Source organism: Manacus candei, unplaced genomic scaffold (assembly GCF_025592945.1).
Source record: "Manacus candei isolate 608988 ecotype Guabito, Panama unplaced genomic scaffold, ASM2559294v1 h1tg000021l, whole genome shotgun sequence".
Classification (NCBI taxonomy): domain Eukaryota; kingdom Metazoa; phylum Chordata; class Aves; order Passeriformes; family Pipridae; genus Manacus; species Manacus candei.
The window spans coordinates 3,833,089-3,858,499 of record NW_026138069.1 but is presented as its reverse complement, the minus strand read 5'-3'; the positions used below and the strand labels follow the sequence as shown (position 1 = coordinate 3,858,499).

Here is a 25,411-nt window from a genome sequence, read left to right as displayed (position 1 = left end):
AGTTATTGAATAGGATATATGAGCATACTGTATATTCTTACATACCTATGTATGTACACAGGTATATAGAAAAGTAAATAACTTTGGTAGTTATTCTAAAAAGAAGTAGCTAGTAAAAATGGCAGAAAATTGCTTACATGCCTAAAATGAAATATTTTGATAATCTGTCTCAGAAATCAAAAATTAAAAATGCTAGAAATAGAATTAAGAAAACATTACCATATATTTTTTCTAAGCCTCTACAGATAGGTCTAAGATACTCTATTTCTACCTAATATGTTACTATTATGCATGATTTTTTTTCCTATCAGCAAATTTTAGCTTCCTCATCTATTCCTTTAATATAAAATATTTACTAAGAAGTGGTACACAGTCTCTTATATTTCCACATATATCCCAAATATAAAATCACCAAAGTGGTTATGCAATACCAAGGCATGCAAAGATATTAAACACTTACAGGTTTGAATTTACATTACCACTTAAATTATCACATATCATACAAAATACAGTAACTGTGCAAAGGGAAAGTGTGAAGCAGTTTAAGATAATGCATTTTACCTGTTCACCATGAGGGTGACTAAAAATTGGCAACATATTTCACCAAGGTACCATGGCTTCTTTTGATTGCCTGCCCTTATTTTAAAGATCTTGGGGGAAATTCCTCAGCTGGTATAAATTGCCCTGTGCAATTGGGGTTTTGCTTGTCATTTTGTCTTCCCTTCTCCCCCTTTCTTTATAAGCAGGCTTTTTTTAAAGTCCCTCTTTCATTACAAGACAAAATTTTAAAGGTACATCTGGTTCTTCCATTCTTCCATACAGCATAGACTGTCCCTAAAATGGTCTTGTGCTCTTCTTGAAGCGGGAAGCTTTAGCAATTATTTTTTTTTTTTCCCCATTTTGCTTTATCATGTTTCTTACTTCCAAAGTATCAAATTCATTTTACTCTACCTCTTACAAAGTTTTAAGTGTTTATACAGGGACAATTCTTGACATCTTATGTGCTGAAACTGTATTTCAGAAACGAAATTTTAGCTCTCTGAACACTGGAGTCAACACTTGTTCTGACTTTTGCCTGTAGCAATTTTCTCAAAATACAGTAATTTATTCTCTTATCAATAAGGGAATATAAATATTGAATCAAGAGATTATTTTTAAAAATAAAACTCCAACTCAATTTAGTTTTTTTTGCTTAATGGTTTCCTGATCTACTAAGACACATCTATCTTCTACTTTGATATTTATTTACTTACTATTGAAAAGAAACATTACTCAAAAAAAAAAATCTACACTTCTTACAATCATGATTCTCTATTATAGTTTCTCTTAGGAATAAAGGCTTTACAATCAGATACATACCTAGGCCATTAAACTAAAAGAATTAGCAACACAAGTACACATGGCTCTGGATCTTAAACTACAAATGATGAAGGTTCCTGCACTTGCTGTGGATATGTATGAGTATTAACTGAATTGCACTTTATCTGTTTTAAATATCACTCCTAATTTGTGATCCCATGCATGGTGTAGCAGTGAAGGGCAGATAAAAAGGAATTCACTAGAGCCTGTTGTCCCCAGGATTCAGAGAAAAAAACTCTATCAAAAGCTTTTCAACATTTAGTGGCAATCAGAACTATCAGAAACTCTACCAAGAACGGTAGTAATGTCACTGTGTAATGGTATTTTGGCATGCCCAAAATTCTCCATTGCCCAACTGCATTTGGACGTGGAAACTCCAAATGATGCAGTTATATGGACACTGTATACATACATTCAGTGTTGCCAAGTGCTTGCACTGTAGTTTATATATACATGCACATATACATAATATGCTCAAATTGGTGAATTCAGATCAGTTTTTGCAACCAGTAAGAAATTACCTGATCTAATCTATCAATTTCCCATAAAAATCTGGGTAAGGGAAAAAGAACACGTCTTCTTAACTTTCTACACATCTATAGACAGCATAAGCAGATCTGGCCTCTTGGGGCATTATACAATATTCTATATTTGTTAAAACTGTACTGCAGTTTATGCAATAAGAAATTGACTGAAGGTTCCTGACTCAATACTCCTGACTAAAGAAAAAAAAATCATTATTGCGTATATAAAGTCTTGCCAATTTGTATTTCCTTTGTAGAACATTAAGTTTGTGAGTGTTGAAATTGTTGACACTGCAAGAGCAGTTCTCATTTATCATTGTTGCTGATGAGATTGCTGTTAAGTCCATTTTGAGTACAGTCTTTGAGTATTTATAGTATTACAGGTGTTGAGACTGTGGAAACATTAATATAGAAAGTTTAAAGTTAGTCACTGAAAAAATAACTAGCTTTGTTGTCCATAGGAATGAGCTGCTAGCAGACATCTGCCTGTAAGTCACAGTCTCCCAACCACTGCTTAATTACAAAGGCATGATATGATGCAGAGATTGTTTCCACTGTGGTATTTACACATTCAGCTACCTTATAAGGCTACTGAAAAAGCTCACTGCTAAATAGACAGAATTAAAAAATAAAAGTGAAGGAAAAAAGGCTACAGATTGAGCATTAAAAAGTCAAAAGTCCCAATTCCAGTTCAAGACCTAACTTTTGGGAAAATATTGTTCTCCTCATTGCCGGAAACTTGAAATTTAATAAACAATTGGTAAGAGGCTAATAGTGTGTCTTAAATGTTAGGAAGACTTTGAGTTTTCCTATTTTCATTAATACAGCAAAGCAACTCAGTATCTATATTATAGCTTCATGCATTAACTAAGGCTAATATATGCTCATTTATCTTAACAATTACCATTGCAAACCTATCCTGAGAAGTCTGCTTTATGTTCATTACTCTGAGAAACAGATGTTTCAAGTAGTAATTCCATAAATCTTCTATCTGTGGAGTTCCAAATTTTAAAAATTCTGTTTCCATTTAAGCCAACTGTGTCCAAGTTTGGTATAAACAGATTTTTTACAGCATTCCTATATCAAATCTTTATTATATCAGCATTAAATATTTTCTCCTATTATTTAACTGCTTTATCTCATTAATTTCTCATAGAATTTTATAGACAATATGGACCATAACAGACTATACTTGAGAAACAGAGTACAGGAGAGAGGTATCATGCATGGACATCAAAGAAAGGAAAGCTCATAAGATCAGTTAACACTCCTGAAGAGCTGTGCTCTACTGATCCTTGCTTGATGCATTGTAAATACTTTCCCTTTCTCCACAAATATATTAGATCTGAACTTTGTATCTGCCTTAGTTCATCTTCTACCTTTCCAATTTAATATCAAAACTGGACTAGGATAATTCTTTGCTCATTCCAGGATTCTAAGGAGACAACAAGTAAGAATAAACCTTATAGTATTATACTATATTGACATACTATATATGACAAAGGCAGCATTAAACCCTACTACCAGGACTATTTGTGACTTTATCAAATGGTATTTTGTGTCAGAGCATCAGAAAGAGACACTCCAAGATCATTTTCATAGAAACTTACCTGGCAAGGTAATAACATTATTTAGATAAGCAGCTCCCACAAGCAATGATCTCTAATCCTAAAAAATATCTGCTTGACTATTTAATTTAAGCAGTTTAATACATTTGGGTTAGTTGTCCTCTAGAGGCTTAGAAGCCAAAGCCCATTTGCTCTCAAGCTTTATTTCTTTCTCTCTTATCACTTCTTAGAATTCCCTTTTCAGCTAATAAAAAAAGGCAAGCAAGAACACACAAATTATCAGCCATCTCTGTTCCAGTCCCTCAGAAATATCTTTAATCCTAAAATTATCCTATAATCAGTTTTTCATGGCTTTATCCCATCAATCTGTTCTTCATGTATATTTTCCCACACTTACCTCATTTTTCTCCAACCTTATTCCCCAGAACAGATGTTTGCTCTTTTGTGTGCTACCACCAATTGATAGTTACTGTGTGATGGATAGAGTAATACATAGGTATTGTGTTTTAAAACTTTAAAACTTGTCTGTTCACTTTTATAAGCTTACTCCTCTGCCTTTGAAAAAATCACCTTTTTTTACTTTAGGTAAATGCAAAATGAATTGCTCTCAGCAAATCTGAGTCACAGGGAAGACAGACCTTTATTCAAAGGGAAAGGAATGACAAGTACTACAGATCCAGACTGATTTTTTTCCTTAAAACACTAATGATGAACTGTTGGATAAATATACTTGAGTGAATATCTAGGTGACCCTGCCTTGGTGGGGTGGTTGGACTAGGTGATCGCCAGAGGTCCCTTCCAACCCTAACTATTCTGTGATTCTGTGAATAAAAAAAGATGTAATTTTGAAGGCATCATGTGATAAAGATGAAAGTCAAGCAACTCATACTTAACTATAGAAGTTTAGTCACTGAGTGCACCTGACAGATATACATGATGATATCATGAAATAAATCAACCAAGAAACTAAAAACTCCATCAAATAAACTGGGAAGAACTTTTACAGATGGGTTAAACAAAGTTCTACAAATTCCAGATACGTAACACAATAAGAGTGCTTCTTACTCACGAGAATGCCAAGAACATGAATAATAAGATAAAGAACTTGTTAAACAAGTCCAAATCTTTCAGAGTTAAGTTTTATTAACTGGGGTTTCATTCCTATAATTTCCAAGACGTAAGTCATCTTAAACGCATTTCTAACATTCACTAGGGGTTTTTTAGAGCCACCAAATAGTGAGTGATCTGTGGAATTTATTTGTATATTTAACTAACAGTTTGGAATAGGAGAGCAACCAGTCACTCTGTCAAAAATTTACTTCTAAGGTACCAAAAGTACCTAAATTAAGCCAGTTCTTTTAAAGCTGTGGGAGACATACTCCCAATTTGACTGCAATGTGAGCATACCCTGAGACAGTTTTACTTATGCTTATCTATATCATCCAACTTAGTATCTTTCTGCTCTATTGAAACATGCAGCCATATGGTAGGTCTACTGTAAAATGACATGGTACATATAAAATATCTTGAGCATATACTGTACGAATTTATTCCATGAAAAGAACCATTAGAGGCTAGGACCCACTATGGACAGTTGCTATAAGCATCATACTGATCAAATCACAAATTTTTATAGAGCAATTTTGTCATTTATCTTTTACTGATTTCTGGCAAGTTCACCAAGAATTTCCTCGCAAAACTCTGTTTCCAAATCACAAATGAGTCCCCCATCTTTGGGTAGGTCCTTCCTTAAATCATTCCTGATAACAACCAGTAACCTTTGCAGCATGAAGCATCTACCTTGCCAATTAATGTTACATCTTGGGGGGGGAGGGGGGAATAGAAAGGAGACAAACAAATCAATTTACTAAAATATCTTCTGTCACCTATTGCCAAACTACAGAGATATGCCCCTAAGCTAAACTTGATGCGTATTTAAAAGAAAGAGATAAATGTCTATTTACTATAAGCTTAATACAAACTTAACATAAGCTTACTCAAATGTTTTATGAATGTGTAGCCCTAAAATAAAGGTATTATAACAACATTAAGTTGTCTAACCTAGTAGCAGAACATCAGTAACATGATGCTGGTATTCATCAACTTAATGTTGCCACAGACAAAGGCAACATAACAGTAATGAACTATCAACACTCCCAAGTCCCAGGATTCAAATTTATATCCCTTCCTAATCCATCCAATTCTACCAAGTATGATCACACTGGACAGGTTTGTTTATTTAATTTTATATTGCTCCATTAGGAAGATTAACAATTATACTCTCCAGAGCATCTAAGATCCAGATAATTAGAGCAAAAGTAAGCAGAAAAGACATGAGAAGGAAAGAAAGATGAAGAGTTAGTCACCAAAAAGGACGAATGGAACAAGAGGAAACAAAGAAAAGATGGGGAGAAGAAAAGAAAGGAAGAGGTAGATGAGACTTCAAAAATAGAAAGACAGAAGAGGAAAAAGTTCAGTTTTCTGATCTCCTATTCTTTCACCTCTCTTCTTTTGTTCCTTCATGCCTTTTTTTAAAAAGTTCTAACTAATGTCTGTTAAACAGAAAAAGCTCAGAAATCCTATATCACTTACAGAGACATTGGAAAAATCTAAAAATTATGATCTCATAATTTTCCAAGTTTCCAGAGACCTTAGCTTTCCAATGATCCAAAAGGATGACTTCCATTTCAAAATAAAAATACTTCACCTAATGCTCTCTACATGAGGGGAAAACCCATAAAAAATTGCAAAGTAATGTTAGAGTATTCAGAAACAGGCAAGAACTGCAGATGGGGTCCCACAAGAGTGTAGTAGATGAGCAGAATAACCTCCCTTGACCTGCTGGCCACACTTTTCACGCAGCCCAGGACATGTTCTTTGACAATCAAATTTCACTTTCCTTTATTTCACCTGCCCTCCCCCACCAAGTAAAATACTGAAATATTCAATTCTGTAAGCATCCAAATGTTTTGAAAGGAATACTGCAGTGTTTTGTTTCAAAAAAAGTGTTGTTCTGTGTGCCTACAAATGGCACTATTATGTAAAGAGACTGAGATTAGCTTGAATCAGGCACTGAAGGAATTCTAGAGATCCTGAAATAAGCTGAAAATAGACTCCAGCTGTGCTGCTGCACCACTTTACTGCTCATTCCTAGCTTAGGAATCTTTACACTACACTGCAAAGTACAGCACAAGCACATTGCTTCTCTGGGAAATTCCCAAACATAATGGGCTTTTATCCTCGTCAGAATGTCCAAGTCAGCACCCACAACACAAGTACTCACACAGAGCCCCTTTCAGTTCTGCACAGGTTATCAGTTCCACCCGTGAGCATTCAGTCCGTTGCCAAACAGTGTTGTAAGGATGGCCCTAAGGAGAAACGCAGAGCTGCTTGTGTGGGGACTGGACACGGCACTGCTGCAAGAGGATGGTGAAGAGATGAAGGGAGGACATGAATCCTGAGAGGGAAGGGGTGGGACAGTTGCTGACTACTGCTGAGAGCACAACTCAGAAAGACAGCCTGCAGGCTGCCAGAGCTTCCCAAAAGCTCAACAAAACAAGATAGCTACCGGTGCTGGACTCACAATGCACACAGAAAACACACAATTTTCCTGCTATCAGAATTCAGGCTATCAGAAACTTCAGTCACTAATACAACAATGTGCATCATATGGAGTTAACTGTAATCACATAAAAGCTGGAAAATTAGAATGAAGGCTTCTCATTCAGACTGTGTGGCCTGTGAAGACATTCAGCACTTTACAAAGATAAGAATTGATTCAAATTGTTAAAAAGAAGATAAATTAAATATAGAAAACCAAATATATTTTTAATATTTAATTTTAACATCCCAATCTTTCTGAAAACACAATGGAATCCTTCACTGGAGGAATACTGTATGCTTACTTATTCGCACCTCAGCTTCTTCCCAGTTCTGTGGCTTCTCTCTTTATTCCAATCCTCACATAAACCCTTGATCATTTCATGCTTACTACCTTGCTTCCCATTAAGCCTTCTTTCCTCTTTATTTTTATTTAATCCAAAATTTCTCTGATCTTAATTGCTACTGTTTTTTTCACCTGTGCCTGCTAACTACTTATCTTTTATTTCTGATGGCTACATACTTGCAATCATTTAATCGAAATAACTTCTAAAAAAAGATCTTATCTGCCTCCTTCACTCTCTCTGTGTTTATACTTGATCTGCATAATTTTTTAAGACAAAGGATTAATGTAACCTTAAAAATCTATTATGTTCTGACTATGGTTAAAAATAGATAAAAAACCTGATAAAATGAAATGGAGTAGTCTTTTCAGAAGAAATGCTGATAATGAATTAATTTCATAGAAAAGAGTGATGTATAGAATTAATTTCATAGAAAACAGTGCAAATTAACACTCCTAAAACAAAACATAATTTTTGATTTTCTCAGTTTTTTCAGGACTCCGAAAGCAGATGCTAAAGACTGCTTGGAAGTTTTAAGACACCATTTGAATTTCCAGACCTGCAAGTGGGAACATAGCAGAACATTCCCCTAAAATGACTATTCGAATTACTAATTCAACAGCGTTACTACATAAAATCTCAAAATGCAACTGGATGCAAACCAAAAAAGTTTGAAAAATCTCAGATCTGCAACCTCCAAAGCTATCTACTTATGGTCATTTGGCAAGGGCTGGCTAACTTTTGGCAACTTTTACAAAGCTCCATCAGTCACTGAAATTATGCAGCATAAGCTGCTAGACTTTTATCTAAGACTAAATATGTAAATGGGGGAGAAAACAACTCCAGAATATCTATGCAAAGAAATTTTTTTTTCAGAATTATATGGAAGACTATTACTTACACTAAACTGAAAGTTTGTATCAATAAAAGTGGGAATGTCTCCTAGTGAAGTGTTCTTTCATGAAAGATTAGGACAAAACTGATATTCTGTGTAACTATTAACACTAAAAACTGATTACGAAAAAATATATAGTGAAAATAATAAAAATCTGCAATGATAAAGGACTTTGTTCTCCTTTTGTGAAAGGGATGAAAATGTTTCCCATTTCTTCCATCTGTTTCAATTTTGCACAGTAATTATTATTGGTTTGTAATAACTGAACAGGTGGGAGAAATGGGAAGCATTTTCATCCCTTTCACAAAAGGAGAAAAAAAAATGTAGAATACACTTTGAAAAACAGAACAGGGCACTGAGACAGTGCTTATGAAAAAAAAAACTGAACTGATAAAAACAGGCATTTAGTAAAACAATGCAGAAATCAAATCCCCAGAGATGCTTCACAATCTTTAAAAAAAAGTAGATTATGAACTCTTCCAAGCTAAAACTATTTGACAACTGTGGTATGTGTTGGTTTTTTTTTCTTATTATCATTCTTTATTTTTGAAAGATAGTGGTAAGAGTGCGAGGTCTGTAAGAATCTTGGTCTTAAAAAAAACCCTAGAATGCTATGAGTGACATAGTGTTCATAGTGACGTATTAGTGGTCTGAATAAGAGAAAAACTTACAAAAACTCACCTCCTGCTATATACAGGACTAATCACAATTAAAAACTCTAAAAGTTTACCTTAATCATCACCTCTGAACACTACACACACTACTCTTTGGCACTATATGTGTAGCAGCCAGTAGCAAGAGAACACAACTTTTCTATCACTGCCAGCATGAAGAGCAAACTAGTATGGAAAGAGCTTTTGCATATCCCTGGGTGTCATAACTCCTGAGGGGAAAACCAGGACATGACAAATTCTTTCTGCATGGGATAGAATAACTTTCTGTACATATAACATATTAGGTGGACATTCCTATCCAAGAAAATTATGTCATTTCTTATCTTAAATAACATCTTTCAGGATAAAACCTGAAGTACATATCAACTGGCAAGTTTTATATGACATAATATATTCCTTATTCATTAACCCAAGTTATATAGAGCAGTTTCTGCAGCTTTATTCATTAGATAGAACACAACACAATGAGGCCTGACTCAGTTTCAACCCAAAGACTTTCTATAGTGCAGACCATATTGCTAGTTTCCACTAACAGAACTAAATGAAGATGTGGTTATAATCCTTTGTGCATAATTATGCAAAATTTAGTATTGCTTTTTCTGTCGAGAAAGACCCTGAACAAAGATCGACATATTTGTGCCTGGAACCCTTCGAAAACTTTTAGATGTGTGCCTTCCAGGGACAGGATACTAAGCTGTAGAGATGACTGGATTTGTTTGAGTGTTTTTCCCTTGTTTTTTTAGGGGGTTGAGAGAGGAGAGTGTGTAGCTAGCCAAAGATGCTACATAGGTTTTGTGGACAGATAACAAAAAGAGAGATTAAAAAACAAAAAAGGGATGGGTGTTGGAAAGGAACTCAAGTTCTTCTGAAATACATTAATGGTAGGAAAACCATGAAATTCAAAGTAAACTTAGGTTTACCCAGGTTACTTTTAAAAATATGAGACTGGATAACTTTAAGCTCCAATGTTTACACAGAACTGAAAAGTATTTTAAGAGTAGAGTCTGTTTGGAAGAGTTTGTAATTTGAAGAGCAGTTTAGTAGTCCTCATACATAGTCAGTCATTACATCTCTAGAACACCATTAGAAGAAAGTGTTAACTCTGGCACTTCCATCTTGAAACCTAATCCAGAAAAACTTCAGCACTTGCTTTTATTTAAATACAGAGTTGCACTGGGAAATACTTCAGAACGTGCTTTTGTACCATTTGGGACAACGTAATTAACATTCTTTCTCTGAATCCCAAAAAATCCTAGAATTCTCTTAAAGTATGGATCATTTAAATTTGCAGCATATTGTCATATACTGTTTGGAGACAGCATGGTCTTCTTTGAAGGTATCACGTTAGACCACAGATAAAACAATGAGCTTGGACTTGACAAGCAATGTGACAAGGTTCATTGTGTCTGAAAATATGAAAATATGGTTCTATACTTAAAACATGAAATGCATCTATACTCTAAGTATTATTTAATTCTTAATTAACCGTCTTCTTATCTGCTAAAACAATTCTGAATGAATAACCATTTCTGATTTATTCTAGAATAAGAGCACCTCCAAAGGGACGGTAAGTGGCTTTTTTCAAATTCCAGTTTGAGCATATGTTTTGATTCATCCTAACACAAAATTTGCAAAATAAGTATCATAGAATCACAGAATATGCTATGTTGGAAGGGACTCTTTAGAATCAAAAATAATAGTGCTTGTGTACATCTTCACAGATTTTAATAATAATGAATTCATAGAAAAACTTCTAGAGGGCTCTCTACAGAAGACAAAATAGCATGAAGTAATTTAAATCCTTGCTACATGATAAAATTTGGCTAGCCCCTATGAGAACTCCCTTCAGCTACAGTCATTCTATCAGTCTCACAATTACTTTTAATTATTATTTTTCATAACCAAACACCAAATGTCAAATCAGAATTTCCAAAAATTAAGCTTTAGATACTGAGTTCTATTTTGGCTCCTGTCTGCGGTTCTGGTTCTCTAAAAGCCAACTTAGATTTTGCCTTAATAACCTATTTCTAAAATTTGTTCATCTCAGTTTCCTTAAATCACTCACAGCACTACCTAGGGGTTGTAAAAATAGCACAGATTCATGAATTTTGGTCTAACAAGAGTTGGTAGGCTCCACCTTCATTTGAAGCCAATTTTTTTGCTTTATCTTAGTTTTCACTTATTTTAATATTTTTTCCCTTTCAGGACTTTCATATTTTTTTACCCAGGAACTCTGACTCTCCTATATTTGTGCTGCTAAAATTGTAACCTCAGTTCAAAGCTAGAGTAACATACTTATCTTGTCACTCACTCCTTTTCTTTGCATCTCTTCAATCTGCTTTCATCATCTCTAGTACAATTTCAGTAATTTCTCAAACTCTTTAAGCTTAGTAAGTACTGAGGTGCCTCTGCTCATTAAAGAACTCAGACATATACTTAGTATATAAACCATCTTCCCATCCTCCTCTCATAAACATCTAAAATCTTCACTGTTCCCTTCCATGCATTTTGACTGCTACAATATACAGGCTCTTAAACAATATACAGTGTATGCTTTCTTCCAAAGAAGTCATGTCTCTAATGATTGCCAAGGTCTTTATTTTGATACAGGTGAGGATGCTGGAGTCTGTCCCATCTCTGTAGTGAATTTCAAACAAATATCATATTAAAAGTAGAAATGGCCCTCTATTTAAAAAAAAAAAAAAAAAAAAAAAAAAAAAAACCACAAAATAACCCCCTCCCCAAAAAAACCAACAAGCAAAGGTAAAACCAACAACAAAGAAACAACAGTTAACAAAGCATCTTAAAGCTATTCCGTATGTCTTCATGAATGAAAGCATCTATTACTGGTCCAGTTAATTCTAGGAAATACATTCTTCAAAACAAACTCATTATCACTATCATGACTGCTACAATTAATTTGAGTATCTCAATAACAGAATCACAGAATTGTTAGGGTGGAAGGGATCTCTGGAGATCATCTAGTCTAACCCCCTTGCCAAGGCAGGGTCACCTGCAATAACACAAATTATTTGTAACTTTTTATGTTTAAAATAAAATCAAGAATTTGTATTTTCAGAAAATGGTTATATTGGAATTTAATCACAAGTTCTTTTCTACATATTCTGTACTGGTTTTAATAAAATTATGATCTACACAAAATCTGACAGTTCCAAAGACAACTTTAGCAATCAGTAATGTCCTCAAAAAGGCATTCAATTTTGCAATGCAGCCAACAAAACTATGTGGTGACACTCCATAACATCTACTAAAAATCTCCCAGAGCCACACAAAAAGCAATGTATTTTTAGGGCCTAAAAACACAATGAAAACATACGCAATTATGAGCACATTTTAAATTTTTGCTTCTTTTAATTGGCAAAAAGCAACAGAGAGGAATGTAATCCAGAGCCCTTCAACCCCAACCAATGTCAGAAGAAGGGAGGCCTTCTGACACTATCAGGCAGCCCTAAGCCCACTCTTTTTCAAACAGACACCTCCAATTCTTGATTTGAGGCACACAGAGCAACATATTTTCTGTCCTCAAGAGGAACAAGGAAGGCAGCTTTGGCTCTTCTTTCTTTAAAAAGCCAGGAGAGGCAGAACAGCATAAGCGGTAACACTAACAGCAAAGTATATTTTTTCAGTTGATGAGCTGGACAAGCAGCTCTCCCCTTCTCTTTTTAGGCATATGAAGCTTTTCTGTGCTGAGAGGACCTACCATGGGCTACTGGTTTATTGAGTTTAAATCCCATAAAAGTGAAGTTGGATCATCCTTTCTCTCACAAGTATTTTTTTTTTTTTTCAGTTTGTCTGATGAGTCATGAATTGTCACCATTTGAATTACACTTTCCAGCTCTTCTATGGAAACAGAAAGACTAAAAATACATGCTTTTAATGGGAGCTGAGATTCTGCTACAGTCACATGGCTCCCCAATTAGTCCATTCTCCCTTCATTTTGTTTCTTCAAGGCTTGGTGAACTGTAATTCTCTGTTTGTGACATCAGGCTCATTTCCACAGCAACCAATTGAATTATCCCCCAAATAAGAATAAGCAACAGGAACAGATGAACTCTTAAGAAACAAAAGCTTCTTACTATTTACATGCAAATGTCCATAGAAACAACTAAACAATAACTGAAATGAAATATGGAAGATACATAGAAACACAGGAAATATAACAAAGGCATAATCAATGTTTATACATTTTACAGTGTATAAATACACATTCAGTAATTTGATGATCATATGTCAGATTTTTAATAGCCACAATATATGTTCAACACCAGTAACAGCTGATGATGCAATACCAGGTGTTGATGACTTGTATCTGTGCAGTTTCAATTTTAGAAAGAAATCATTATTTTTGACCTAGGAAACAGAAAGCAAGGTAAGATGACACCACTTGCCTTTCAGAATTCAAAGACCAGCTGATGCACACCATGAATTCCTCAGCCACAGAAACTTGAGAACATCTCTCTTATGAGAAAAGGCTGAGGGAGCTGGGCCTGTTCAGCCTCAAGAAAAGATGACTGACAGGGAACCTCATCAATGTCTATAAGTATCTAAAGGGAAGGCATCAAGAGAATGAAGCCAGGCTCTTCTCAGTGGTACCAAGCAATAGGACAAGAGGCAATGGACAGAAACTCGTGCATCTAACTAGGAAGTTCCACCTAAATGTGAGGAAGAGCTTCTTTATTGTGCAGGTGACCACACATGGAAATAGATTGCCCAGAGAGGTTGTGGAGTCACCCTCACTGAAGATATTCAAGAACCAACTGAATACAATTCCAGGCAATGTGCTCTGGGATGACACTGCTTGAGCAGGGAGGTTGGACCAAATGACTCACCATAGTCCCTTCCAACCTTACCCATTCTGTGATTCTGTGAACTAGTGTTTCTATTTTGGACTTTTTAAGAACTCTTTATAAAATTTCCTTCTTGCAATGTTTTCCCTGAAAATGAAAATTCATAGTTATTAACTTTTCCCACAGAGACTTTATCATAATTTCCTTCTATTATGGATCTATCTACATGTATAAGAGTTAACACAAGCCCTGATACTATCGGCAGTGCTAGAACTCTGACTAACTTAATCTTTCCCAGGCACAAAAACACCCACTACGCCCTCAGCAGAAACACTGAAAACTTAGTAACATAATTTAGAAAATAATAATATGAAAATAAGGGTCTAACATTATCCAGTCTCAACACAACCAATTCAACATCCCTACTGTATTGAACTACCGTGTTTCATTGCTCAGCAAGACTGAGCAAATCTCAGAGTCTTCTCCAGTGATTGCCATCTCTTCCACATTGTCCCAGATGAAGCAGATGTACAAGATGCTTGCAGGTAAATTGTCATCTTGTAGTAAGGCCACCAAATGCTCTTGATGATGAGACAGTATCTTCTTCATCACACAGCATGCATTTCCAGTGCCTCTATATGTTCAAATGATGGGTTTGTAATAACAGCCTTTCTTAACAGTATTTTCTCTCTGGATTCTGGGATCAATGCAATTTGGTACTACTGAACAGGTTGAATCATTTTTTTTTCCTTTTTCAGTTCCTCTAACGTTTCTTTCATAAGAGATCTAAATAGGTAGAAAACTTTGACACTTCCACTAGCTTTCCTAAAATGGACAAATAAAGTGTGTTAGCACTAGCACAAGTGACACCATTTGCTTCATAATACTTTTGTTACCCCTAAATAAAAGTTACAATTTTCTGAACCATCATATTTTTGACCCTGGCAATCAAATATTCAGGAACTAGAAACAGCTCTTTCGGACAGAAACTGAAGCTAAAAAACAGCTAGTGCTTCATCGAACTGATCTGACCCTGGACCAATTTGTCAACATCTTCAAAAATTTTGAATTACAAGTTTACTCTAAGGGCCTACTGCATTCTCTGCTTTTACAAAATAGACTAAGTCTCTTCATGTTATTATATATGACCTCTTGTTAGCAGTCTCCAGTCAACAGCACAAAGCAGCAACAGTAGTCTTGCATTTTGTTGACTATAACCACTTTAAATCAGAACTCCTTAACAAGTCAGATAATCTGAAAGAAACTTCTGCTCTGTAGGGGAATAGGGTCTTTTCCAAGCTTTACAATTCTATGATTCTGAGGGATCTAATAAACAGCAGGTGTGTCCCAATTCTGCTAGCTGATAGTAGCAAACAAATATAAATTCACTATTTTCTGCTCTTAAAACTTGTCTCCCTGCAGCTGACCTATAGAGTTTCTTGCAGCCAGAACACAGGAGAGGATCCCTGTAATTAACTAAGACATGAACATAATAGTGTAATAAGATAAATAAGATACTCCAAAAGTCACTTTGTGACTTTACTTTTTGCCATTACTATGTAAAATTCAAATACAGTTCTGTGAAACTCAACAGTTCCTAAAAGAATGCATCAAATTAGAATATATAGTAGCCTGAGAGGAACAAAAAGTACTTTATTGCATGACGAAGGCAAATGTATTTAAGTAACTCAGGAATAACTTCATAGACCCTTTAACCAAAGCAAGGAGTTCAGAACTCTCTTCTACATCATTCCTTTCTCTAAATAGTTTATTATACCTTAAACAAGTTGGATGCCCTTTTTCAGTATGGAAGCAGGAAACAAGTTCTGCATACACAAGTATCCCACCTGACCCACGTAAAAGGCTCCTCCTTACTCACAGTTGTGGACAGAGTCAATATGATACTGTTTACCCTTGACAGGTTAGCTGGAGAATTGACTCACTTCTGTTTGGGTAAAAAGGCAACTGCTATTCACTGAAAGGCACATATCAAGGCAGAAACACTAAGCATTTTACCTCATTAGAAAGCCCACCACAGAGCTCCAGATCATACTGTATTACTGTGTGTTTATCAGCTTTTTTCCTTCAGAAATGCTCAGTTCATCACCGTATCTTAAATCCTCTTCAAGACCTAACACAGAAACCCTCATTAAAGAAAGGAAAGAAACCCATTAATACTTCTGCAGCTGATATTGGTGCCCAGCTCTCAATCTACTCTATGATACGATCTTCAGAGGCCAAGTCTCAACTATGACTGGTTAAATGAAAAACAAATTCACAGTTTTGTGTCTTTTCTATCCTGGATTTCAGTCTAACACAAGTCAAAGTTGGCTCTAATATCCTCATTAGTGCAGACTGTATGTAACATCCTTCCTTTGGACCGAGTAAATCTGACTAGAACCTAAATATATCACATATAATGTTTCTATCCCATTTTCTCTAAATTGGTACAACACAGGAATGTGCACAAGGGATTTAAAGTCACATATCTGAAGACAAAATGTACAGTGTTATATCAATAAGCATAGTTCATAGTCCACCTTTCGGGATTCAGACTCCATGAATTATCAACTGGTCTGTTTTTCTGGCCACTCCATCCCCATTTTGCATGCAAAGAGTGGCTTTCTTACTAGACCCAGTATCCTTCTCCGTTAAGTTCACCCAAGTGCATGGGATATTGTACAGGCAGATTCCACCTTTCAGCCAGTCTGACAGATTCTGACAAAACTTTTTGAGAACCTAATTTCCTCCACCTTTACTAACAGGAGCAGAAACACCATAATCCTGAAATCCAATACTTAGGATAAAATTCTTCTCAGTAATCACCATCAATTTTCTCTCTCCACTTTCCATACACTCAAAAATAGCTGGTTTTGGCAATCTGTATTTGATGAGGTCCATTCACTCATTAAAAGTAGCACAATTCCATGTGGCACTAGAAGCCTGGGACACTCTGAGAGATTGTGTAATAGCCCATAGCTGCTGCTGACCAACTGCCACATTTATGAAGTTCCCCCCAGGTTATCATTTATACCCCTTGTAAAAGAAAATATTTTCCATCTGTGAGGACCACAGAATCAAACTACTCAAGAGGTTGTCTCTGGCAACCTCATTTTGAACCAAAACTTCTGCTGACCTTCCCATTTTTCTTCAGTGATCTTTTCACAACTTCCTCTTTTCTGTTCCCCTGTAAAATTGTTACACTGTTTAGTTCTTGCAGTAGCTATTGATACTACATCAAAAGACGCTGCAGCTGCTGATGCTGTTTCTGTTCTCACAGTCACTTCAGTAGCACTCAGCATCTATTTCTATCTTCAGGCTGTGACAGACTGTCCAAGGCCTCCTCCACTGGCCTGGGAAAAAATCGTTGCCAAAAGTTTTGCAAAAAGGTTTTTCAGGCTTTTTCCTCAGGGCACATTTTGTTGACAAACTCGAAAGGACAACACAAAACCAAGCTATTTCCCCAGAGTGTACATGCTGCCAGATCTCAGAGGTCTTTTTCCCCGCCTACTGAGGGAACGGCAGAGCTTCTTTTTTTTTTTTCTTCTTTTTAATGCCTAGCTGACTCATTAAATAGTCTTGATTTAACTGTTTCCAATCTCTTCAATATTTCCTCACTTGCTTTTGGAGCAGGATCCTTTAAATTTCCCTTAACAGATAATTTGGACTCCAACAGCCATAAAACTTCATTTAATAAAAAGGAGATACAAAATTCATTTAATAAAAGGGATTAAAAAAAAAACCTGTCCAAACTAATCCAATTTACCATACAGATAATAATCACAATGAAACTATTTATATTATTTCTCTCTAATGCCCTTACAATTCAGGCTCCTGTAGGGAGTAGTACAGAACAACGTATCACAGAACCACAGAACCATTTAGGTTGGAAAAGTTCTCCAATATCATCGAGTGCCACTTTTGACCAATTATCACCTTGTCAACTAGACCATGGCACTAAGTGCCACATTTAATCGCTCCTTGAACACCTCCAGGGATGGTGATTCCATTACCTCTTGGGCAGTCTGTTCCAATGTTTAACAACTCTTTCTACAAAGAAAATCTGTACCAACCTGAACCTCCCTTGGTACAGCTTGAGGCCATGTCCTCTCTTCCTGTCGCTGCCTGCCTGGAAGAAGAGACCAACCTCCACCTGTCTACAACCTCCTTTCAGGAAGTTGTAGAGAGCACTAAAGTTACCCCGAGCCTCCTTTTCTCCAGGCTAAACAACCCTGGAACCCTGAGCTGCTTCTCATAAGATTTACATATACTAGTATTATATAACTTAGAAGAAACTGTCTCTACCTGAAGAGTCCTGTACATACCTTACCCTATGCCATGACATTTATATGCAGAAAAATCCCTACATCTTTTCACCTTTCTTTCCCACAGCTAGCACTGATCATGAAATCTAAAGGAGAAAAAAAAATATGAATTTTCTTCTCTTGAGTGCATATATTTTCCTAGAATCTTCAGCATTTGGTGTGGGTTACATTATTGTTGTTGTCATTATTATCAGTATTCTATAATAAGTACACCAGTAATCTCAGTTGTTCTACTCTTCACAAATTCTTCTGAGGCAATTTAAAACTAAGCAAAGATCTAATGCAAAATCTTTTTTACTATTTCCTCTTTGAAACAAGAGGAGAGAGGACATTTTTAATTTGACTGGCAAGAAGGACACAGAGGAACTGTCTCTGGAAATAATTTTTCTTCCAAAACCACACATATGCATATTAACTGCAAAGAGCCAAGTATTAGGTAATATGCTCTTTGAACTCTAGAAATACTTTAATTTTAAGTAATATTTAAACTGTTCCAAAAATTCACTGAAGCCCCCAATTATTTAAGTATGGCAGGCAAAAGAAGAAAGGGCTTAAATTGGAAGTATAAAATTGCCTTGAATTGAGCTCAAAAATAATTCTGTAAGACAAAATACAGATATTTCTTGGATTAATTTACTGAAAGATATTCATTTACTGTGAAGTTCTGAGTGTTGCTTAGAGGGAAATACTGTGCGAGTAGGAACAGTGATGGAGAACTGATTCTCCTTTGCTGTTGAGTTATATTTATGGAAATTGAGAAAAGCTGGTATGTATTTCAAGCAAGAAATTTTACATTCAGGGTTTGTGTTCACCAAACAATATAGTTGGATAAAGCAGCAAACCATACTATAAATATGTGAAGAAGAAAAAGGGCAAAAAAGATGTGGTAGGAACTTCTCAAAGTGATACCAAGGACAGTACCTGCACACAGAGCTGGGGAGTGCGCCTTGTTTAACTGTACTTGCCAGAGTAGAGAGGCTATCATCAAGCTAAGAGAAGATTAATTAAAAGCAGAACTACTCTGAACTAGAGCCAAGTGTCTTTCAGTCAGAAAGTGGAAAGTACATGTCCCTCTCAGAGCACTAGAATCCACATGAGTTCATTAATGGGCTTTATACAGTGAAAGATCCAACCCCTACTCTGGTGACTAAAAAAAACTGGATTCAGACCTCTAAGTCCAAGACAGATACATAATGTCCACACTCAATCAGTTACAGTTGTGCCCATACAGCTCAACTCTTCATGTACTTTTAGCTTATTATCTGTGCAGTCTGTATCTTAATATAGTTGAAAATTTCTTTAAATGACTGAAGTCAATTGATGCTGAAGAGAAGTAGCTCATCTAGATGCCTCATGAGTTCTGTTTCAGCATAAAGACCAGAAGAGTCACCGTCTCTTAGAAGCTGGGTGGACCCATTCCTCTGTTCTCAGAAACTGTAACACTTGCAGGTGTGACTGATTTCAGCAAAACCTGGCAGCAAGTCTTCTTCATAAAATAGGTAGAAGTGAGACAGGATTGCTTCTAGATAGGGGAAAGATCAAGGATATGCTTTCAAACCGAGATTTAATCTCAAAACCCTCAAACCTAAATCCCTCACTCCTACGAGTATGCCCTGTCTGCTATGCAGGAGAATAGTCTGCGTTATCAGCTATACGGAATCCAAACTAAGGCTTTCAGATCTGCAAGGTGGTGTGTGCTTATGCCCAGGGCAGAGGCTGGCACTGTCACATAAGCAAAATTCTATCTCGCTCTGTAGCCAGCTTAGGCTGAGGGGATTCAGCTTCCGAAGGGAACTGTGACTATCAGCCATTAAGAGTATAATCGAAGGCACTGACATCCAAGGTAGACAAGTTTTGGTAGACTATACTCTTTGTCCCAATACTCACATTAGGCCTGATTCAAATTAAAATACAGTTCATAAACATTGTATTTTTAAATTCAAGACAGTGTATCTGTTCAAAATTTCCATAGTTAAAATAATGCAATTTAGGTAAGATTTACAAAGTAAAGTCTCTACACCAGAGCAAATGACACTCCTGCATATCAGCAGGTGAGTGGAAGACAAACCACTTTACTATGAATTCACTACTTATTCCAAAGTCCTTTGGTGAAACCTACTCCTTAGCACGAGGCAAGGCTGGGGACTCATCACTACCACTTGTTGGTGGGCAACTGCCACAAAGTCAAATCTCCCTACAGTGTTCTCTTCTGACACACGTATCAGCCCTCCATTCTGAAGGAGACCCACTGGTACTTCAAATCCCACACTGGAGAGAAATGAGCAATGCCTTTTTTTAAGAAATTGTTTGAGGGCTTTTGTTGTTTGGGGATTTTTTATTATTTTTATTTTCTTAAGTAAATCAAACTCTACCAAGTCACCAACCGAAATATGGTGTTTCTTCTGTTCACTATCTTGGTATGTTCAACAAAGACAATGAAATATCAAAGAAATTCTAAATTCAAACTTCATGAAATTCCCCATAATCTAATTATTATTTAAGAATGACTAAAGATATCTACTGTCACATTGTATATCTCTGCATGTTACATTAAAATGTATCAAATTCAAATATATTAAACACAATTAAATATTTATTTTTTAAAATTGCATTTCAAAGTCTTAAGTCATACATTTAAAGACATTGTAGTCATTTAGCTAAATTAAATTTGACAGCATAGAAATTCAAAATAAGGTCTATACCTAGGTTTTATTCCCTTAGCATTTTACATGAAAATTTATATACGATTAACAATTTTTTTTCTAATTGCCTCAGAAATTGAACTGTTTATACACATCTTTGTGTCACATTTCACATTTTCAAACAACTAACACCCTTTTATTACAGAACAGCAGAGGAAGTATGAAAGACAACATATCTTTATTTACACACGCAAACCTGAACATAAATTCAGGCAACTTCCCCAAATACTTTATTCTGGTATCAACAGCTCTACTAAAGCAACAGCCCTGAACTATAATGTGTGCAAGAAGTCTTGGAGGAGCAAAGGGAAGCAGAATGGAAAGGAATATCTTAAATGTCTTTATTCCCTGCATGGAAGAGAACAAATATTTTGGCAAACGCAGCACTGGAGGCTTAAACTATAAGAATAAATGGAAATAAAAAAAACCCACATAACTATTCTATGTCTATTATGAATCTTCTAATTCTGGTATTGAAAAAAATATTGAAGAATAATTTTAAAATATTTTCCCAGGAAATATTAAATATTTTCAGAAGTAATTAAAAAAAAAACAAACCTGCTCCATTATAGTTACTATTTTTTGGTGATGTAATTTAAAGCAAACAAGCTTATTCATATCAAAAATGTGAAATGCAAAGTGTTCTTTGCAATGGTCTCTGAAAGCAGTGGATCATCAGCACAAAATTCAGATGTATTCTTTCTAAAATCCAAGTAATTGGACTTTGTTTCCCTTTATTTATTGTTTCTGTGTCACGTACAAATAAAAGAACTACTAAAAAGCATGGATATTTTCACTTCTCAGATTCATACCAGATTCTTAAGACCTTCTTTCAAACAGAAAATCCTAAGTGATTAAATACAATGCTTTATATTTCACTATGAAATGAGAAACAAAATAGCTCTTTGCCCAGTAACATCATTAAGGATTTAAAGCAGTACATGATACAAATTTCCTTCAAATCTATAGCTTATCGTTTGAGATGAGAATGTGACATGGGGCGGAAACTCTTTAAGAAATAGAATACGCCAAACTGCACAGCAACTGCTGTAGAAAACTGTGAGACTCAAATATACTTGTTCAAGAAAGCACAATTTAAATATTTCTACCTGATTTCTTTTTTTGTTGTTGTTAAATGACATTGCATTATATAAATTGTAATTCATGGTCTAACTTGATAACAAGAAAATATTATGAATCTCAATCACATTCCAGTGGAATGTACTATTCAATAATAATCCCATTATTAATTCTAATAATCATTTGATGATTATTCTGTTAGATGACTACACTGAAATACTATTAAGTATATGCTGTGATGTCACAGGCACAAAAACCCAAACGCAATCACCCGTATTCATTTTACCTTATAAGCATATGTTTCCCTTAGTAATAAATCAATAACTTTCATGAATCATATCAGATGTCCTCTGTTTTTAAAAACATAAATTTAGATTACTTGTCATACAGGAGAACTGCCAAAATGTTCTTCAACTTTTTCAGTTCATTTCTTATCAGGCTTCCGAACCATCTCCTAATTTTGTCTTTCATGTTCAGTATCTGCTCTCCAAGCACATAATTCTGAGCCATTTAAGTTGCTCAAGAAACTGAAAGGAAGTTTTGCCTGAGCAATAACTAAAGAACTGAACCTTCAGCTTAGAGAGATTTTTGTTTCTTGCTCTTTCACAGGACAACTCCTTCACATTGTTTATAGCATTTATTATCTTCATATTGGACACCTAGATGTGTTTCTCTTGGAATCTCCATGCTTCCTCTATGACTGAGCAAGTCTTCTTTTCAACTATAAACCCCACTCTAGTGGCCTACAAATTGTTATGGCAAATTGAGGCAAATTAAGGTAAAGCCTTAAAAATATGTTCTCCAAATACAGTCACATAACCCATAGTCAGTCGACATGGTATCATACTGGAAAAATGTCATGCAGAAAAAATGTTACAGATTCCAACAGATTTTGTTCTTTCCTTTTAAAGAACATACCTTTTGGATTAAAAAAATAAACATAAACTATAATTTAACCTCTTACTTGACAGTGAATAATATCAATAATATAACAATTTTATATTCTGCATTCAAAATATTCCTAATTTTTAATTAGCCATAAATCAAAATATTTTAAAAATTACTTACATTCTGCATATTTTTGAAGTTGAGAGAATTCTCCAGGGCTAAGGTTAACCCACTTCTCCTGGCTCGTCATATCGGCAGTAAAGGTCCTCGATATATATATATCAGTAGAATATTCCCTTTGACCCAGGTGGTACAAACTCCATAAAGACTTTTAGCTTCAGTTCACAGTGTTTGGGGTGTGCAGAGATGGCATCAGTCTACATGGATGAAGATTTTGGTGCTACGGACTGTTCCAAATGCGTTGGTTCAGTGGCACGTTACAACACTGTTAAAAGATCAAATATTAGAACAATAAATACCAGTTTTCCTATGGGAATAATTGTCACTGATAAATACTTTCTGATACACAGTTTTGCTCAAAATCCTTCCATATGGTATTTGTCCATAAACAATTTTACATGTATTTCCAAATTTTATTTATTTTTTAATTGCAAATGCTTATGTGCAGCATTGATAATCAAAAATTATCAATGTTGTTTCTGATGAAATGCATCTGGACAGATTGTGTGGGGACGTTTCTGATTTAGTAACAACCACCACAATAGTAGATACTACCTATCAGTAAACTTGGAGTTCTTTTTGATTTTAAAACTGGATTGCTATAACTGGGTTTGTACCCCATTATGTTGTGTTACAGCACTGTGTGGCCTTGTCAGAAATGCTCTGAAGCTTCTCTCGATGAAATGAAAAAGGTTCTGCAGTTTGGTGAGAAGTTTACACGAGAGCTATACAATTAACTATTCTACTAAAATAATAGGGGTTTGATTTCTAGAACATCACAACATTGCTGTTTACTAGTGAAAACTCAAGTATAACTGCTCGTACTTCAGGAAAAAAAAAAAAAGATCAAACTGTGGGTGTCTTCTCATCCCCCTTTCATGCAGTTTCTACCTCTGTAGGACAGACCTCACAAAAACAATGCATTAGCAACACCACTCCTGGAACAACAGGTAGGCTACTTTTCATCTAATTTTAGCCATCTGAAAGTCAGATACATCATTTGAGATTGTCATCTCAGGTACTCCCTTTAATCATCAGAGACAGGTGATCCAGACAGCAATTAATCCCTCCAGTTTCAACATAATCTTGAAATGTGATGAATTGCCTTCCTGTGGTATTTATCTTTTATTGATTACAGAGGTTGCCTAGAAGACAAGTTTAGACTAGAAAGCTAATTTTAGACTGTAAATGGAACCTCTTCATATGCCTAGCAATGTATCAATTATAAGGGTCAAATTACAAAAAGAGCAAAGAAGAAATTCAGACCAGAAGATACTAACACAGTAATGGAAAGAGTGCTAAGGAGGAAGAGATTGGTAGCTAAAAAAGAACAGAAAAAGCACAAAGATGTCATAAAGAGGCAGAAAGGAAAAAAGCTAGGAACAGAAATATATAACACCCCCTCCCCCCAGAATAACTTAATCAGACAAGACCTTTATTCTTTTATTTTTTCTGTCTTACATACGTAAGTATCATTCCTGGACAAAGAAACTCACACAGGAAGATGCCTTAGTCCCAGAGCATGCTTTCATTGCTCTCAGGCCTTTCCTGATGAATGATTTGAATGCATGGACTATGAGCAACTAAGGCTAACTATATACAATAACAATTGCTTTGTTTTTTAAAAATTTGTACCACAAGAGATTCCTATGCTCTTCATCTCCTCAAAGGAGGATAAATGATATGTTGGAAGACGTGGAAACACTGATTGAACAAATAACAAAAACTAACAGGAGCGTGGAGATTGGGATGAAAAAAAGCAACATTAATGGGGATAATGTTGGCCAAGTGCAAGGCACATCAGCCCTCAAACATCAGTGAATCAACATCAGTACCAGAAAAAGGTCAGCTACTACAAAAGCTGAAAGTGATATTCAGTAAGAAAAGCTATCATTCTGTATTGTGAACCTCAATCCTCATATTCATAACAAAAAAAATAACTATGGTCAACGGGGCCATTTTAATCAAATTAGAGATGTTTCATTTCCGACAATTGATTAGATTGTATTGAAGACAGTTTTATTTCTTCAAATAGGTATATTTTTCTTATATTCTTGACAACTGAATTCTTTTTCATATTTGCATGATTGATTTAATATAACCAAAATTTTCTACCACAATTTCATCCAGTTTTACTATTTGTTTCCTTAACTACATTAGCTTCATTATCTGCAACAGCTAGGTTCTACTGCCTAAAACTACTGTTGTAAGAAAAGGTATGTGACCTGAATGAGATGACAGCAAAAAATTTAGTATGGGCATAGCAGCTCACAGGAAAGAAGATGTAATTTGTGTGTAAGACAGTAGCTGTCATGGAATAGATGACAACTAGAATTTAAGGCTACATTTTTATATTGGAAAACTCTAAATCCAATTTCTGTCCTTTGAAAGGGAAGGTTGTGGGGGATGTAGTGGAGCAAATTTGCCAGGTGTATTTCAGAATAGGAATGGGGAGGTAGGCAGT

General features: G+C 35.4%; 1 protein-coding gene across 9 annotated transcripts in view; it reads right to left on the bottom strand.

Annotated features, from left to right (window-relative positions):
• Positions 1-25,411, bottom strand: part of DGKB (diacylglycerol kinase beta) — a 345,725-nt gene that overhangs the window by 293,194 nt on the left and 27,120 nt on the right. For all 9 annotated transcript variants that reach the window (XM_051785972.1, XM_051785970.1, XM_051785971.1 and 6 more), the window contains exon 2: positions 22,948-23,212. In XM_051785972.1, the coding sequence (XP_051641932.1) occupies positions 22,948-23,017 (70 nt within the window). In that variant the 5' untranslated portion in view covers positions 23,018-23,212. The remainder of the gene's footprint in view (positions 1-22,947; positions 23,213-25,411) is intronic.